A 16,955-nucleotide genomic window follows, 5' to 3' on the forward strand; every position below is an offset into this window, starting at 1 on the left:
TGCTTAATGAGGAACTGAAGGAAGCATGAGAATTTTGCTGCCTGGAAACAAAACCTAGCTGTTAAGAGCTACTGCAGCTCTCTATCTCTGTGTAGGGTTTCCCTCCATCAGCCATCACCATATGTCCTGTTTCCAGCTGGGATAATGGGATAATTTTTTTTCCTAGTAGCTGGTACAGTGCTTGTGTTTGGATTTAGTATGAGAATAATGTTGACAACTGATAACAGTTGTTGCTAAATAGTGCTTAAGTCAAGGACTTTTCAGTTTCCCATGCTCTGCCAGTGAGGAGGTGCACAAGAGCCTGGGAGGGAGCACAGCCAGGACAGCTGACCTGGACTGGCCAAAGGGATAGGATATCCAACACCATAGAAGGACATGCTCAGTATATAAACTGGGGGAGTCAGCTGGAAGGGGTCGACCACTACTCAGGGCTGGGCTGGGCATCAGTTGGTGGATAGTGACCAATTATATTGTGCAGCACTCATTTCTCTTGGGTTTTATTCCTTTTCCTCTTTTTCCTTACTATGATTCCATGATGATGATGATGATAATGACGACGACGATGATGATATTTTACTTTATGTCAATTATTAAACTGTTCTTATCTCAACCCACAGGTTTTACCTTTTTCAGGTTCTCCTCCCCATCACAGAGCAGGGTTGGGGAAGCACAGTGCACGAGCGGCTGCATGGTACTCAGTTTGCTGACTAGTTAAACCGTGACACCATACTCATCAGACAAATTAAATCAGCATGGGGCTAACCAATCTTTGGAGTTGATTTTATGTGTTATTCTTCCAGTCTTGCTGCAAGTGTTGCTTACTGAGTTTCCTGCACACAATGATTTACTTGTGGAATGGTTTGAGCAGCACAGTCAACATGAGGAACATAACAGTTGTTGTTGTTACTCAAAGTGTGAGAAAGTTTGGCACAAAGTCTTCCCAGTCTTCCAGGCCAGCGGAATCTCTTGGAATCTGGCCTCTTACTTCCAAGTGCCTCAGTTTTCCCTCCACAAATGCCAATTCACTTCAGTTTACATGGTGTATAAGATCTGCAGGCAAAAACTTAAGTACCATGCTGGTTTGCAATACAGATGGCACTTCACTATTCATATGCAAATAGCATTTTGCACTGCTTACTGTTCTTTCAGAGCTTGACTGTTATTTCCCATCAGCAGCATAATGTTTCTTTTGAAGTGCCATTTACTGATTTTTTTCTTTAAAGTGTACCCTTTAAAATGAAATAATTTGGCTTGCGTTTTGTGATGAGATAAAGCAGACATATAAATGATATTCTAGTCAAAGTCACAGTTCCTGAAGTATTACCTACTCTAAAGTTTGAGATATGCTTTTTCCTGAGGAACCCAAACTGTTACGTATTTTCTTTTTAATCTACTTCATATTTGGATTTCATTTCCAGCTGGAATTACATATTAGAGGTTTTCATTGTAGTTATAGAGCTGAATTATTATAATAATAATTATTATTGAGTATTTAAGCATACATCCTGTACTTTATCCATTTAACATGCACTAAAGGATCCCAGATTGCAGTACCAAGAACAAGTCTGTAATTGCTTTAATCTGAAAGATAAAGAAGGTTTAAGGTAAAGAGAATTCAGTTAACAAAGCCAAACTTTGATGTGAAAAGGTACAGACTTCTTTTTTTTGCTTTATAGAACCATAATAAATCATCTTCTTAGAACATACACTTAAATGTCATTGTTTCCAGGGTGTACTGCTAGCAGAGATCATAAACCCACAGGCTCTCGAGAACTCTTAAGCCCTCAGGTTTGTTACCTTCTTTCATGCTTGAGTCCTGTTTCTCTTCATTAACCCTCCACAGCTGCCCAGGACCACTTCCAGAGATGTGCGTGCCAATCCTGAGGAAGGGTTTGCCAAGGCTCGCTTCAGGAATGCTAGCAAGCAATGCCAGTGCTTTAAAAAGTTTTAAAAAAAGGAAGATTCCCCTCCTCATGCATCAACCGAGCCAAGAGTGTGCAGGAGCACACAGGACAGGTCTGGTGCATCCTGTCAGGAGCTGCACCCAGTCTCTGGCAGGGATGTTGCCGCCACACCTCTAGCCATGAGCAATTGTACTAAAAACTCAGCAGGCTGCACCATACACATGCACAACAAGCTTCAGAAGCTACTGAACCGACCAGAGAGCTAAAATTGAGTGAGGCGAATTTCACTCTGATATTTCAGAGTTGAAATAAGAGGAGCAGTCTGAATAGACACTGACAACTTGGTTTGTTCTGTCTGGTTTTGCTTCAAATTACAAAATAAATAGGATTTTTAAAAGGTGTTTTATATATATTTTTTTTTAAATGGCACTTTCCATGCAAAAAAAAGTTACCAGTGCAGGACATTTTAGGTTCAATTCACACATCTCTATAGGAATTCCAGTGTTCTTACAGTGTCAGCAGAGCATTAATCCTGAATTTTCATGCCCTTTAAATTGTGGAAATGATGAGAACCCTACAATAAAGAGAAATCAGATTAACAGCCTGTACCATCTCAAAGTTTGTGCATGTATGCATGGAGACATATAGTACTAACACAGAGAAGATCAGGACATGTTCTGTTAAATTCGGCAGAATACACATTTGTTTTTGGCAGAGTGCAAACTCTGGGCTGTGTGATGCAACACACATTGAGCCAATGCTGGAACTCCTTTCTTTATTCTCCTTTCCTGCCCTTGCTTACGTCTCAGATGAATGCTCATAATCCCGTTCTCTGACAAGTTCTTCCAAGAAAGAGATGTTTCTATTCTAGCCTTATGACTCACTCCTGTCATGCCCTTCCTAGGCCAGAAAGAAATACAGTAGATAGTCTATAGTCCATTGACTTCAATGGACCTTGATCCAGGGGTGTAAATCATGTGTTTCTACCTAACAATTAAAACATTAACATGTTAGATCAGGCTCTAAATCAGTGAAACTGCCTTAGAGTGAATGACTTCTTCATCCTAAATAAGAAAGACGCTTAAAAAAAAAGGGAGATTCAGACTTCTTTAATTCTGAATGTTTTTAAATATGAAATACAGTGATGAACTCCCAGGTAACACATGATCAAAGTAAAATTTAGCACTGTTACTTTTTCCCTAGCCTGTTGGAAAGAAGCCATATAAATTATAAAATAGACCCAGATATAGGAAATCAAATCGTGAGATAATCAGAGTTCACAGTAAAATACCCTTGTTAAGACAAAGTACTTAAATGAGTTCCATTGTGGCATTCAATTGCACTCCTACACTTCAATGTAGCTACTTCTATATAAATTTTAGTTTAGCAGTGCCAAACAGGATAATTACCTTTAGGAAATGTCCATTGTCTTCTCATTGCCCCTTCCTTTCTTTCTCATTTTCTTAATTCTACCAGTTCACTCTCTCATTTTTGGTACCTCATGCCATTTACTCTTTTGTTTCCTCACACTTTTAATGTCACTTCCAGTTTAGACAGATGAATATTCCACTGGTTTTAGCAATTCGACATTTTTTCTAGTGAGCCTGGGATTTTTTTTTATGCCTCAAGGTTCATGTTCTGCACTGATATGAGGCACACCCATATTTTCAGGGCTCTACAGTCATGCCATACAAAATATTAGTTCAAACTTGATAAAAGGAAGACCATGATTGTGGAATTTATTTTGTGCTAACATTGTCTTGATCAAAGGGCTAGCCTCTCAGCTGGGAGTTTGAATCAGTCAAGGCAATGCATGACCCACCCAACATTTTTGTACTCACTTTGTATTCAAATGAAAAAAAGAAATAAAGTTTAACATTTTGACCACTTTATTTATTGTGCGTTTTTTTTTCCAAAACTAAATTGTGGAAATCCTTACATGGTGTGTTGGATGTGGACATAACCCATTTCTTTTCAGAATAAAACATCAGTGTAAAGATCACAAACAGTAAAACTGTTCAGACTTAGAAACACTATTAAACTTTACTCACGGTGTTAACATTGTAAAACGAAGCTGTCCCTCTGCCCCACACCATTAGAGCAACAAATAAATTTTCAGAATCATGCCCATATTCTAATTCAGCTTAGGAGAATCATGGTGGAGAAAAGCCCTGAGAAGTCTCCTACTGCCTCACTTTGCCATGTCCAAAGCATTCCGTAAGTACAAGAAAAATGAAGCCCTGTGAGTGTAGCTTGCACAACATTTAATTGGATGCAGTCACCACTGTAGCAACAGTCACAGATAGGGCTGAAACTGCATCCTTAGCTAATCTTCCCATGGTAACAAAGTCTCTAATGAGTAGCTAGGTGGGCTTTGTGTTGTATGTCACAAATACACAAGCATAAGCATGACATAAAGCTGGGTGTTTCCATGAGAATTTCTTTTGAAAGCAAAACCCCTACAGAAAGCCTGTTAGGAAGAAACCCTGAGAAAAAACTTAAGAGCCACAGTCTTCCCTCTGCCAAAAATTCTGTTAAGATATACTGCCTCGAAATCAAAAATTGTGCTGAATGAGCAAAGAAGTGGTCAAAGAAAAAAAGCAGATGGTGTAGGAAACATCTTCTGTCCCCCCTTGATGCTCACACACTCGGACACACACACACGTATGCAGGCTGCTCCCTCCTGCAAGAGCTATGGATTCCTGACTACAAATGTCAAGTAAGGTTCTTCATGGTAATGCTACCTATTCTCCAGACGGCACAAGTTCAAAAAGTAGTAATTTACCCTTCTTTGTACCATGATGAGCAACTCTGTCCATTAAAACAATTATTCTTTTTACTTAGTGGATTTAAAAGCCTTGGCATAACTTCAATGTGATTTTGGTATGATTGCATATGCAATAAAGCAAAAAATGAACAAACTAGGCCAACTTCTGAACTCTGTGTCCCTAAAACCACTGGGAATTTTGTTTAAGCAACAGGTTCAGAATTTGGCCCTGATAAAAACAAGCTTTAGCAGCAACATGAGCTGGCCTCAGCACTGCTAGTCAAACCAGTGATCTCCCATGCAGGTTCTGTTCCACTCCAGGCCACAGTTCCAGCACCACTCAAATCTGCACTGAGGGCGAGGACATTTCATGTGCATGCAGCCACCTGCAAAATCGCAACAGAATGGCTTTGGTACTTGGCAAACACTCAGAGATGTTAATCAGCAATTAAGAGCATTAAAATCGACTTTCTTAGACATTAATTTACCAACTAACTAAATTATTTAATAAAAGAAAAGTACAAACCTGAAGAATATTTCCCTGGGCTTTCTAAAACTCGCTACTCCTCTCTTACTGGGCTTTAATGTGCTTTTTTCACTTGAGGGACTGCAGGGGTAGGTGGAAACTAAAAAGACTATGCTAGGGATAGGGAAAAGAAATGATAATCTGTGGCATCTCAAAGCAGTCATGGAGATATCTCCTCAAGGTTACTCTATACTAGTCCAGCTGTGAGCCATAAGATAAACAAAATTAAATTATTTTTTGAATTTGGATTCAACAACTGCAAGATTTGCAAAGTTAGTAAATCAGAAGGTACAGGCTTTGGTGTCTGACTCCTGATTATACAAAAATGACATTAATAATTTGATTTGACCTTTTTAGTATCTGAAGCAGCCTTTGATCATATCAATGCTTCTTGCATGTTGGGTTTCTTACTTCTTCATACCATGACAGCAGCTTTAATTTCTCTGCTCACAACCTTGATCAAAAGTTTATTTTGTAATATATAAAACATTAACATTACAGAAATACACTTCAAATGGAAATTATGTTGCTTACCACACAAAGAGATCTTTTGTATAATTCAAACTGAGAGAAAAGCATGCAGTATGAAGAAATGCTGAAATGTCATCTTGGTTTGACTCCAAATGGTGATGGGGGAGGTACAGGGAGTGTGTGCTCCCTACTGTTCGAGCTGCTACCCTTACAGCACCTTTTTTATAAATGCCACTCCAGAATGTTTCTCAGAAGGCAAAAACAAACAACAACTGGTTTGTTAAAATAGGCCTGTCTGCTTCACCTGACAGAGAGAGGAAACTACTTGTGATAGCAAGGTATATTTGTCAGTTTATATCTTTGTGTAAGAAATGCAATGTGCCAGAAAGATTTTTATCTTATTTAAATGTAAACATACAAATGGCCAGCTTCCATGTTACAGTTTATTTAAAGTTTAGATCCAGTCTTCTCCTACAGTTTCGATTAAGCCGTCACTGGGTAAAACTCGTCTCAGTCCTGGTGCCCTCTGTCAAACATGTGCCCTCCCTGCTAGGCTACATAAATCATGTTATTCTCTGCTACATGGCAGCTGAGATCAGCAGTCAAGAGTGGAGAGTGCCTCAAGCAACGTGACCTAAAGCTCTGTGAGTACAGCAGTCCTCTGCGAGATGTGGATGTGTGTTTAAACTCACTCGGACTGGGGACTGAGCTGTGGGAAAGTGTTTCTCTCTTTCACTTCAGCTATTACAGGAAAGTTATTGGCATCCAGAAACTACAGAAAAGTTATTGGCATTGTCACTGTCCCTTGTAAAAGACAGTGTCCACGGAACGTTTGTGGAAGGAAAGCAGAATTATTCTTCTGAGTGGAGTCAGTGTACTCCTCCCAAATGAGGACTGCTGGCAGACCTCAGGTACAGTTGTCAGTCTCTTAACTGCAGCTGTACGTAGGCAGCTCTGAAGTGCTTCTTTAAGTTTACAAATGGCAGCCTAGAAGCTGGCACATGCAGTACCCATGACCAAAGAAGAAGGCAAACACTGCACCATTTAAGCTTCATGCTTTAATTTGCAAAGTGACAGAATCACTGAGGTGGGAGTGACCCTTTAGAGATCATCCAGTCCAAAACCCACTGCTCAAAGCAGGGCAGCTAAAGTAGGGTGCTCAGGATTGCATCCAGTTGCGTTTCAAATGTATCCTAGAATGGAAACGCTTCCTGGGCAACATGTTCAGTCTTCAACCACCCACACAGTAAAAGTATTTTCTTACGTTTAAATGGAATTTCTGTGTTTCAATTTGCGCACGTGGTTGTCTGTTTTTCAGTGGGCACCATGAGAAGAATTTGTCCCTGTTTTCTTCACTCCTCCCATGTCTATTTATTTACACAGTTCTTTTTATAATCTTTGTAGTCCTTCATTGGAATCACAGACTCATGGAATAGGTAAGGTTGAAAGGGACCACATTGAGTCAGCTGGTCCAGCCTCCCTGCTCAAGCAGGGTCATCCCAGAAGACATTGCACAGGATTGTATCCAGATGGATTTTAAATATCTCCAGTGAGGGAGACTCCACAACCTCTCTGGGGAATTTTTTCCAGTGCTCAGTCATCCACACAGTAAAGAAGTTCTTCCTCATGTTCAGGTGGAACTTCCTGTGCATCAGTTTCTGCCCATTGCCTCCTGTCCTATTGCTGGGCACCACTGAGCACAGCCTGGCTCCATCCTCTTGGCACCTCCCTTCAGATACTCACAGACATTGATGAGGTCCCCTCTCAGTGTCTCTTCCTGAGGCTGGACAGGCCCAGCTCCCTCAGCCTTTCCTCATAAGAGAGATGCTCCAGTCCCTTAATCATCTTTGTTACCCTCCACTGGAGCTGCTCCAGGAGCTCCACGTCTCTCTTGTCCTGAGGAGCCCAGAGCTGGACACAGCACTCCAGATGTGCCTCACCAGGGCTGAGTAGAGGGGCAGGATCACCTCCCTTGACCTGCTGCCAATGCTCTTCCTGCTGCACCCCAGGATTCCATTGGCCTTCTTGGCTACAGGGACACAATGCTGGCTCACGGATGCTTGTTTTCCTCCAGGACCCCCAGGTCCTTCTCTGCAGAGCTGATTTCTAGTAGGTCAGCCCCCAGCCTGTGCCAGTTCCTGGGGTTATTTTTCCCCCAGTGCAGGACCCTGCATTTGCCTTTGCTGAGTTTCAGATGGTTCCTCTCTGACCATCTCTCCAACCTATCAAGGTTTTTCTGAATGGTAGCACAATCAGCCAATTCCAGTGTGTTTCTAGCCTGCTACCGTGGCTTTGGCATTTTGCATTACGAGGCACAGTTCTGACTTGGGTCAGGCTATAGGCAACAAAAGGTCTTTTCCTGCTCATGGTTCAAAATAAAAATTATAACTGCCTTTATTTCCTCTTTGATTTTTACAAACAACTTCCTTAAGCATTAATGGGACTTGTGTGAATGGTGTCAAATAGGGATATCCTGTTTGTGACAAATGACAACTGTCTGTAATTTACCAGTAAAGATTTTGTAGCAGAGTCTGAGACAAAGTAAAGGTCCTTCCACTCCTTCAAGCCCAACCAGAAGGGGTTTTCTATTTGGCTGTGCACAAGCTGTTGAATATAAATAGTCACCATTATAATTTGTCTATCTCTAATCAGATTAAAACTTCTGGTTTTCAGTCTGTTCTACAAATCTGTAAATAATTTTTTGACCCAGCCTTCTGTTATCTCTCTGCTGCTGCCCAGCTTGCTCTCTACGCTATGCCAAGTCTTGTCTCACCTTCCCACTCTTGAATTCAAGCTTTCTTTCCTTTTCTTCTTGTGCTTGAAGGTGTCTCCCACTTTCCATCTGCCAACTGCCTTCTTTTCTTTCATCAAACCCCAGATTTCAGGATTTTGTCCTATTTCTTCGAAACCCAGTAATATTTCTGCAGTGTCACTGCTTGAAGTGTTCTCCCCTTGCAGTTCATAGTGCCTTATTTGGTGTTTTCAGTGTCCCATGTGAATGCCACAAAATCGGGAATCATCCTCTAAATGTTTGTATAATATTTAGGCAATCATGTTAATGTATTTTTATTAATTAACATAAATACAATTAAGTCTTGGAACAGCATTAACCTATAAAGTATAGCCTATTTACCATTCCTGTTCTTCATTTTAAACATCCCAGTGCCAGCAGATTACTCTTCTTCCTACACGGTAAGCGTTGATTAATGCAAACTGTTTGTCAGGACTCATGTTGCTTCCTCTAACATGCTCTTCTACCATGGGCATATGGCTGAATATGCCATAATCTCACCTAAATCTCACCTTAATCTCACCTAAATTCAGCCATATGCTGTGTAGACATCTACAGCAGGACTAATTCTTCACAACTCACTTTTAGGTGTGATTTTTCTGGCCTACATCAGACATATGTTCTGCTTCATCGTGACATGAGTTTTACCCTACAAATGCCTATTTTTCCCAGTGACAATGGAAAATCTAGACAACTAGCTGGATATCCAGTCATATGAATGCTACATCCAATGCCTCATTTTCCCTACCTACAAAATACCTGGGCATTTTGTGAGGCTTAATTCGTGGTTTTAGAACTAAGTGATTTAGGCTTAGTGTTTTCAAGATAATTTAGATAAAGTGACACAGGGAATTATTCAAGCCTTTTTTGCTCTCCCCCTCTTGGAATAATATTATGCATATGTACACCTGCACATTCATACTTTTATACTGTAAAATGAATTTTTAAAGACAGGTAAGTACAAGATATCTAATAAACTTACCATTCTTTTCTACTGGAATATTGCAGTTGGGGCATGGCTTGGTTGTCTTCTTGATTGTTTCTCTAGATGCTTCCTCCCATCGAGCCTGCATGGCTGCATGTTCATCTACTACATACCCCTGCAAAGAGAGAGAAAAGCACCTGTGGGCACATTACTGAAAGGTTGCACTGGGACATGATGTCTGCACTGAGGTGACAACCATTTACCCACAAGAAACAGACAGGAGTGACTGCAGTGCCAGGTAGGCTGGACTTTGTGAGAGATGCAGAATTTCTGCTTCAAAACACAGACTGTTTTGTCCCAGTGAGCACAGCACGTGTGTTGGGTTACATCCTGAACTGCAGGATGATGGGGTTGGTGGCAGCAGCTGAAGCATGTGCCATCCTGGAGGCTCTTCCTACATCCAGCAGCAGCACAGGCTGCATTCTCCCTGCTGCTCCCTGTCCTGAGAGGCGGGCAGAGCTCTTGTCGGAGCATCAAGCTGTGCTGCAAATGCACAAAGACAGGTAAAGCAAAAGGGAGGGCGAAGGAGGAGTCAGGTTAACCCAGCTGACAACATGACATGTTAGGTACCACAGGTTTGATTCTGCTTCAGGAATTAAAGCCCTTCTTGCAAGAAAATCAAAAACACCAAGAAAGTGCAACATTAGGTAACGCAGGATGGTGGGGTGCCTGGAAGGAAACAGTTTTTCATAATAAAAGTGTACTCTGTTGTATCGGAGGTCTGAGTTTTATTCCAATGTAACTCTATGTAAATACAAGAGGCACAAAGAATAAACATAAAAATTTTGGGAAAAAAAGTGAAAAAAACCAACTAATGAGCAATGAAAGCTCCCCAAACAGAATGACACAGATGGAAAAAGTCATCATGAAGGGACTCCTGTGTTTGTCCTATTTATGACTGGGACAAAATTATATAATCTACACAAGTGGCCTATTTGGCTGTTTCCTAACTAAAATGATAGTACAAGGACAAAAGAGATGGCAGTGCCTTGGGTCATTTCCATCACACAAGGTTGGCAACTATGTGAATAGTAGCTATAACCAATGTATGTAGGTTCCAGCCTTGAAACTCTGCTCTCTCCATCCATAATATGGTTTCATTCAAGCCTGTGGGAAAATGATGAGCTTAAACAAAACTATTTAATTTATAACAATTCCTAAAATTTCTTAGTGTATACCTTCTAAATACGTATAGGCTGTTATGTGGATAGACTTTTATATTTATTTAAATGGATAATTTTTAATTTAATCTTTATTTCTAGTAAGACAGAAAAAGGAAATTGGCCCAACCTTAAAAAATGCAACAAAACTGTAACTCCACTTGAATTCTGGTCATCTAGTATTGTTAAATGTGTAAGTTGTGTCAGTGAGTAATGCCTAGATTTTAGTTCTTGGCTGAAATGACCTGAATTAAAATGGAATTACAAAGACCAACATCTGCAGAAATTTGTTTCCAGCTCATCTAGTGGCCATTGCAATATGCATTTAAAGAAAACCAAACCAGAACAACAAAGCAATAAAAAGTACACACTGTCTTCTTTTAATCAGGAAACCTCAAAAGTATGTGTTTGACATTATTTACTTTACAACCTACATCAGTCTCCTCAGTCTGTGAATCTTTTTTGCTGCCCCTCACTTAATATTCTTCAATTTGCTTATCTTTTTGATGTAGAAGTGAAAAAAGTGAACTAAGTTTTCTTATCTGTATCCCAGAAGTGACTTTTACTTTTGGCTCTCTGCTTGAGGAGAGGGAACTCAGCCCTGCACCCTGCTGGATTATTCAGCAATTTGGCAGAAAGATGACCTCTATACAACAGCACATTAGTAAGGTCTGGGAAATAGAAAAAGCTCCTCAGGCTAATAGCAAAGAACATAATCTAGTATCGATTTTTCAACACCTACATCCTTAAGGAAGGATGACTTTTGCAAGCAATCTGAGCTACCTCAGAGAGGCAGATCAGGAAAGTGGGGAACACTTAACCTGGGCCTCAGTTTTTCCTGTGACAGAAAAAAGATATCTCGGTTTAATGGGAACTCATTACTTAACATCCATACAGATGAAAATCACTACAGCAGTGACAAAACATTGCTATTCTTTTCAGAAGAGCTAAATGAGAAGACCAGCAGTATTTTTAATTTTTGTAGTTGGTCCAAAAGAGCTTCACAGTGGCTCAGTTTTTTCAAATAGTCCAAGTCCAGTGTTTTAATACTTGCAAATACACTTTTTTCCTCCATCTTTATATCTTTGTTGTGACCTTATAGCAAAGGACACTGAGGCAAAATTTCACATACCAAATTTCTAATTTTTTTTGTATAAACAGTTTTGATCTTAGTTCTGAAAACAATACAAACTTGGGAGACCTTAGAAACAACTAAAAGAAATTACTTCCAGCCACACACATGCAGTTCACCAAGAACAAATTGCAGAAAACAGCAGTGAATTATTATTTTAGTATATCCCATTGCAAAAATTCTAGCATGAACTAGATGCAGCATGATATTTCAGCCCATTAGAGCTAAAACATCCCCCTCTATGCCCAGTTTTGCTGAATACTAAGCTAAAAACTTCCAGCTGCATGAACCAAATGCAGAGAAACGGCTCAGTGATGGAGTCCCTTTGATTAGCGAAGAAATCATAGAATCTAGATCTATGAGCCTTCAGTGTTCATGTGCTTTATTTAGTGCTCCACACCCAGTGATGGAAAGCATGTATTTCTCTGCATTTTTTCTTCAAACAATAAAGAAAAGGTGTATGGCAATTCTTCATTACCAGTGTCTATTTAAATTATGTTCTTACATCCTAAACTATCAAACCTAATCTCCTTGACAATGGCCTATGTAATACAGCAGGTCTGTCAAGCAGAGGGGTCTCTCACTTCGTGTGTTCTGCCTGGTCTTGGATAGGAAATTCAGAGATGCTCCAGGTGTGCATCACATGTGCTGAGGACGGGAATCTTTGATCACTTCTGATGCTCACTCAACACAATACGCTCTAGTTCCCCAGTTAGTATAGAACATTGTCCCAGCACTATTGAAAAGCTACTAGATTTCATCCATGCCACTTTATGAATAATTTTTTTGATTCTCAACTGTGCTGCATATTATGATCAGGAATGAATACTCATACATAACAGCAAGCTACAGTAAGAGCTGCTGTAAGCACTATTTAATATCCCTCCTGCAGTATTCCATTAGTGAGACAGGAGGGAAATTTTGTCTTATTATCTCTGGGTCACACTGACGGATATAGATTTACTTCTGTCTCTTTACTGAGTCTTTTGGAAAACCTAACAGGGATAAAGAGACCACAGAGACTGCTGAGGACCATACAAAAATACAAAAACATGTACATGGAAAGCTTTCTTTGCAGTTAACCAATACAATGCAGTACTGGAAAAAGATCTACAGGGACAGAAAGCATCTTGAAATAGAAATCAAGTGTCCTTCTCAGAGCAGCATCTCAGTCAGGTAAAAGAGTACACATCGACCTGTCAGTAGAACTACATTGAAGCAAATGAAGTATGTGTTCACAGACAGCAACTAAGTAGTACCATCTAGATTAAAAACATTCATGGCAAAACTTCTTGTTCAAAATATTGGAAGTCTTAGATATCTAATGTTAAATTTTGACATCCACCAAATTATATACTGCCTTATTTTAGCACACTTCTTTTATGATTGTGCTTATTTTGCCTAGCGTAGACAACATCTGACAACTGAAGTCCCTTAACTCAGAGTAGAATATGCAGCTGTCAACCTTATTTGTGCTTTGCTTTAGTGGATGTAATTTCTGCATTCCTGCTTGCTTGCTCTTGGTGCTTCATTCCTCCCTGATAAGCAAAAAAGCTGGTCATGCATAACTTAAAAAAAATGTATACTAGTGCAGCTTTCTTTATATCAGAAATACATTTTCTTTTGATCAGAAATGCTTGGTTTTAAGAGAATTTTACTTGTAAAAATAAGCTTTTTTTTTAGGTTAATAGAAATATGTAAAATTATTTCACTTTATGTGAAATACAGGATTTTAAAAAGGTTTAGATGTCTCAAACCAGAAAGTATTACTTATTTTCTAACAAGAATATGAGAAAAGCTATGTATACTTGAAAGCATTTGAAAGGAAGACAAAGAATAATTCATTGCACACGAGCAATGTTCAGCCCACCATAATATTTAGCCCACTTGAGCTAGAGCTCTAAGCAAAAGCAGCCTCAGTTGTTGAAGCCTGATCTACAAGGCATGATGACAGTCCAGCTTAAATTTATTTTGTCTTCTTGGCTTCAACAGGGCTGTTTTATGAACATGATCACATGAATTAACATACTGTCATGTTTAGTGGTGCCTTTTACTGCAGTTGTGGGGGTAAAAATAGCAGATGACTAGGGCACTAGATAGGCTAGAGTGTTTTGGAAGAAAATTGATTATTTGAGCCATTTAAGAGTCAAAATCTCACACAGAGAGATGTGCATAGCTATGGGACTACTGCTCTAGTTTGGAGACAGATTTAGGCTAATCAAAACACTAAAATGTGGCTATAGATAAGGAACAGAGAAGATATTCATTGAAAGAGAATGTTTCACGCACAGGAAAAATAGAGGTGCCAGTACTACAGTGATCTAGTTAAATCCACATGAAGCATTGTGTGAGCCAATTTGTCTGGTGTGCCTAGGGAATTCTGACATAAAATGAAAGAGCTGCTTTGTGATGACAGCAACTAGGATATACACAGGGTCTTATGCTGGATATAAGATGAAAGAGTGCTCTGGTTTGGTGACACTGCACATCAAGGTTCTCACTCTGTGTGTTGCAGCCATTCATATAATGAATTAAATTCAGGTAGATGGTGAATATTGAATTTGCACTGCTCTAAAGCATAAAATCTAATCTAATACAGGTCATTCTTATATAACTGTTTTCCATGAGTGGAATAAAGAATGTGCCTTCTCTTGTAAGTGAACACAGCTGAAAATGACTGTCAGCTTAACCTCATAAACAAAAGCAGTCTGTCACATCTTTGTTACTTTATTGCTACCCAAAATAGGAAAAGCTAAAATTCTCCCTCTATAGTTCTCGTCTATTTCTCATTAGACAGGAAGTTAAGACCTCTTCTCAGATTTCCTCCGGTGCATCTTTATTTATAACACAGAGGTTAATTTTACAGGACATTTCCTGGTTATAGTTATTTTTCTTGCTCCTTTAATTAGGCACCTGTAGGTTGAAATGTCCTGAGCTTGACATTTTGAATATACCAAATACCATATCGCTGAGCCTCAGTTTCTTTTTCAGTTATTTAAGATATTTTAGAAATCAAGCTAGGTGTGCCATTTCTTGTACAACCATGTTTTATTTAACTTTTAAAATTGACCTGATGGGGAAAAAAAAAAAAAATCAATGGCCTAATAATAGATATTCCACATTTCATACTGTGACTCAGGACTCAGTGAAAGATATTATGTATGATGAACCTTTTCAGTAGCTTTTCCTTTCACTAAAATGCAGGGAAATAATTAATGTATTTTGTGGTTCGCATTTACTATTTATCGTTTAGATTATCATTAGCTGCTTTGAGACCAGGCTTCACAACCCTACATACTTGCTGGAAATACACGGCATGAGATGTTAGAAGCTGTTCCACGATGGAAAAAGAAGCCTGGCAGGCAATGCCTGTACATTTCATACCCCCTACTGTCAACTCCGAGAGCTGCACACAGGAGGCGATGGGAGGAGAAGATGGGCTGGAGGCCCAAGTGATCTGGGAGCTTCTGCAGGAGCTACATTACAGCAGCCTTCAGCAGGATGCCAGGGGCTGTGACAGGCTTTCCTGCATGTGTGTGCCTCTATGTTGCACCTGTGCAGCAACAGACACGTCTGGGAAGTGATGCAATGGGTCTGCTTCCAGCTGATCCTTTGCCTGGGACATCGTGCCTGAGTCAGCTTTGAGCCCAGAAACTCTGGTTAGGGTGCAGCCAGGGCCCTGCAAGCGTGTGCTGATGAAGAGGATCAGGTTTGCCCTGACTCAGCTGAGGCACTGACTGCTCTGCTTTTGCTTAGGTCTGATAGGTTCCTGGACTGACAGGGGTGCTGGATAAATTTTATACTGCTAGTTGCAGAACAGCAAAGCTATTACCTACATTAGCTACCTGAGGACTGTGAGGGCTGAGTCCCAAACAAGGAGCAGCTGAGGTTTGATTTGAAGGTGTTGGGTCTGGGAAGGGCTTTGGGATTTGGGTGACAAAGGCCTCCAGCTTAGGGCTACAGCCAGGACAGACAGGTTAAGAGTGAAATTGAAGTTAAGTTTTACAGCACTAGCTATAAATTTACACTGGAAGAGACTGTAGGGGAACGTTTAGAACATGTATCTTTGTGGCTCAGTAAAAATGCTGTTGTTGTGTCTTGTAAGAGACCACAGCCTTTGTGCCAAGCCAGCACCATGAGCCTCAGGACCCATCAGGCTTTATCCGGACTTGTCTTGGCATGCCCTAGAGGTTTGGTTTAGCATGTGACAACAATTATTTAATGATCTGATGACTGTTCCCTATTCTGCTCTTGCTTTAACAGTTCCATGTATTTTTGTAACTAACAGGCAGCAGTGACCATTATGGGTACTATTGGGCAGAACAAACTCTCTCTGACCGTACAATAATGTGCTATGCAGAGGAGTAAAGGCATGGGATGATAGAAGAGGCCTTGAAAGCAGAGGCACAGGATGATATGGGAGGCCCCAGCAATAAAAAACCACTCTCAGGTGGTCAGTTACCCAAATACAGCCTTGAAAGATAAAAACAGTCTTGAGGACAACAAAGAGAACAAAGGCATAACTGACTTGGAAACATGCCAATGTTGGCTTGTACATCAGAGAAGGAGTCTGTTAACAAACCCATAAGACTGACTCCAAGCAGATTATACAGTAAGAAGGAAAAAAATCCTTTAATATCAACATCATGCTCCTTCTGGTAAAGGATTTACCATGCCAGCCCATTCCAGACTGCAGAATTGAGCCTAGAACCCAGAGAAGCAGTGGAAGGTTAAAAACAACACAAGGGAAATGGGTGTTACCTGAAAGTTTGCATATCCTTTATTTTAACTACGTATAATTTGAACTATAAGTCCTAGTGTTATTGTAAATTGACTAAAAATACTTCATTGATTAGCTTTCTAAGACTTTGATAAAACTAGCAATACATTTTTTATTTTGCATATACAGTGAACATGGTCTGAAATAAACACCTTCACCAGGTAATGAGATTTTCAATGTAATAAAATGGCAGAAATTTACACAACCTAGTCTGTAACCCGTGTGCAAGAAATGGGTAACAATTTTTAGCTGCATCAGCAGCTAAAGATGAATGTTTAGTGAAGGATTTTGCTGGATTGCATGAATTGCAGGGCCAGACTTGCTAGAACAAGCTGGAATTAAGGCTTGAACTAAGACTAGGTATGTTCTGACAGGATTTTTAAGGAGTTTGGGTTGGAGCTTGGAGCAGAAGAGACCACTAGGTAAACTTTAAGAATTT

The 16,955-nt window shown here is 40.0% G+C and overlaps 1 protein-coding gene across 2 annotated transcripts in view; it reads right to left on the reverse strand.

The window, feature by feature from the left end:
* Positions 1-2,997: 2,997 nt before the first annotated feature.
* Positions 2,998-16,955, reverse strand: part of PRKN (parkin RBR E3 ubiquitin protein ligase) — a 697,917-nt gene continuing 683,959 nt past the window's right edge. For both annotated transcript variants that reach the window (XM_039569208.1, XM_039569206.1), the window contains 2 exons: positions 9,442-9,559; positions 2,998-5,057 (listed from right to left, as the gene is read on the reverse strand). In XM_039569208.1, the coding sequence (XP_039425142.1) occupies positions 4,948-5,057; positions 9,442-9,559 (228 nt within the window). In that variant the 3' untranslated portion in view covers positions 2,998-4,947. The remainder of the gene's footprint in view (positions 5,058-9,441; positions 9,560-16,955) is intronic.

Source organism: Corvus cornix, chromosome 3, assembly GCF_000738735.6.
Source record: "Corvus cornix cornix isolate S_Up_H32 chromosome 3, ASM73873v5, whole genome shotgun sequence".
Lineage (NCBI taxonomy): Eukaryota > Metazoa > Chordata > Aves > Passeriformes > Corvidae > Corvus > Corvus cornix.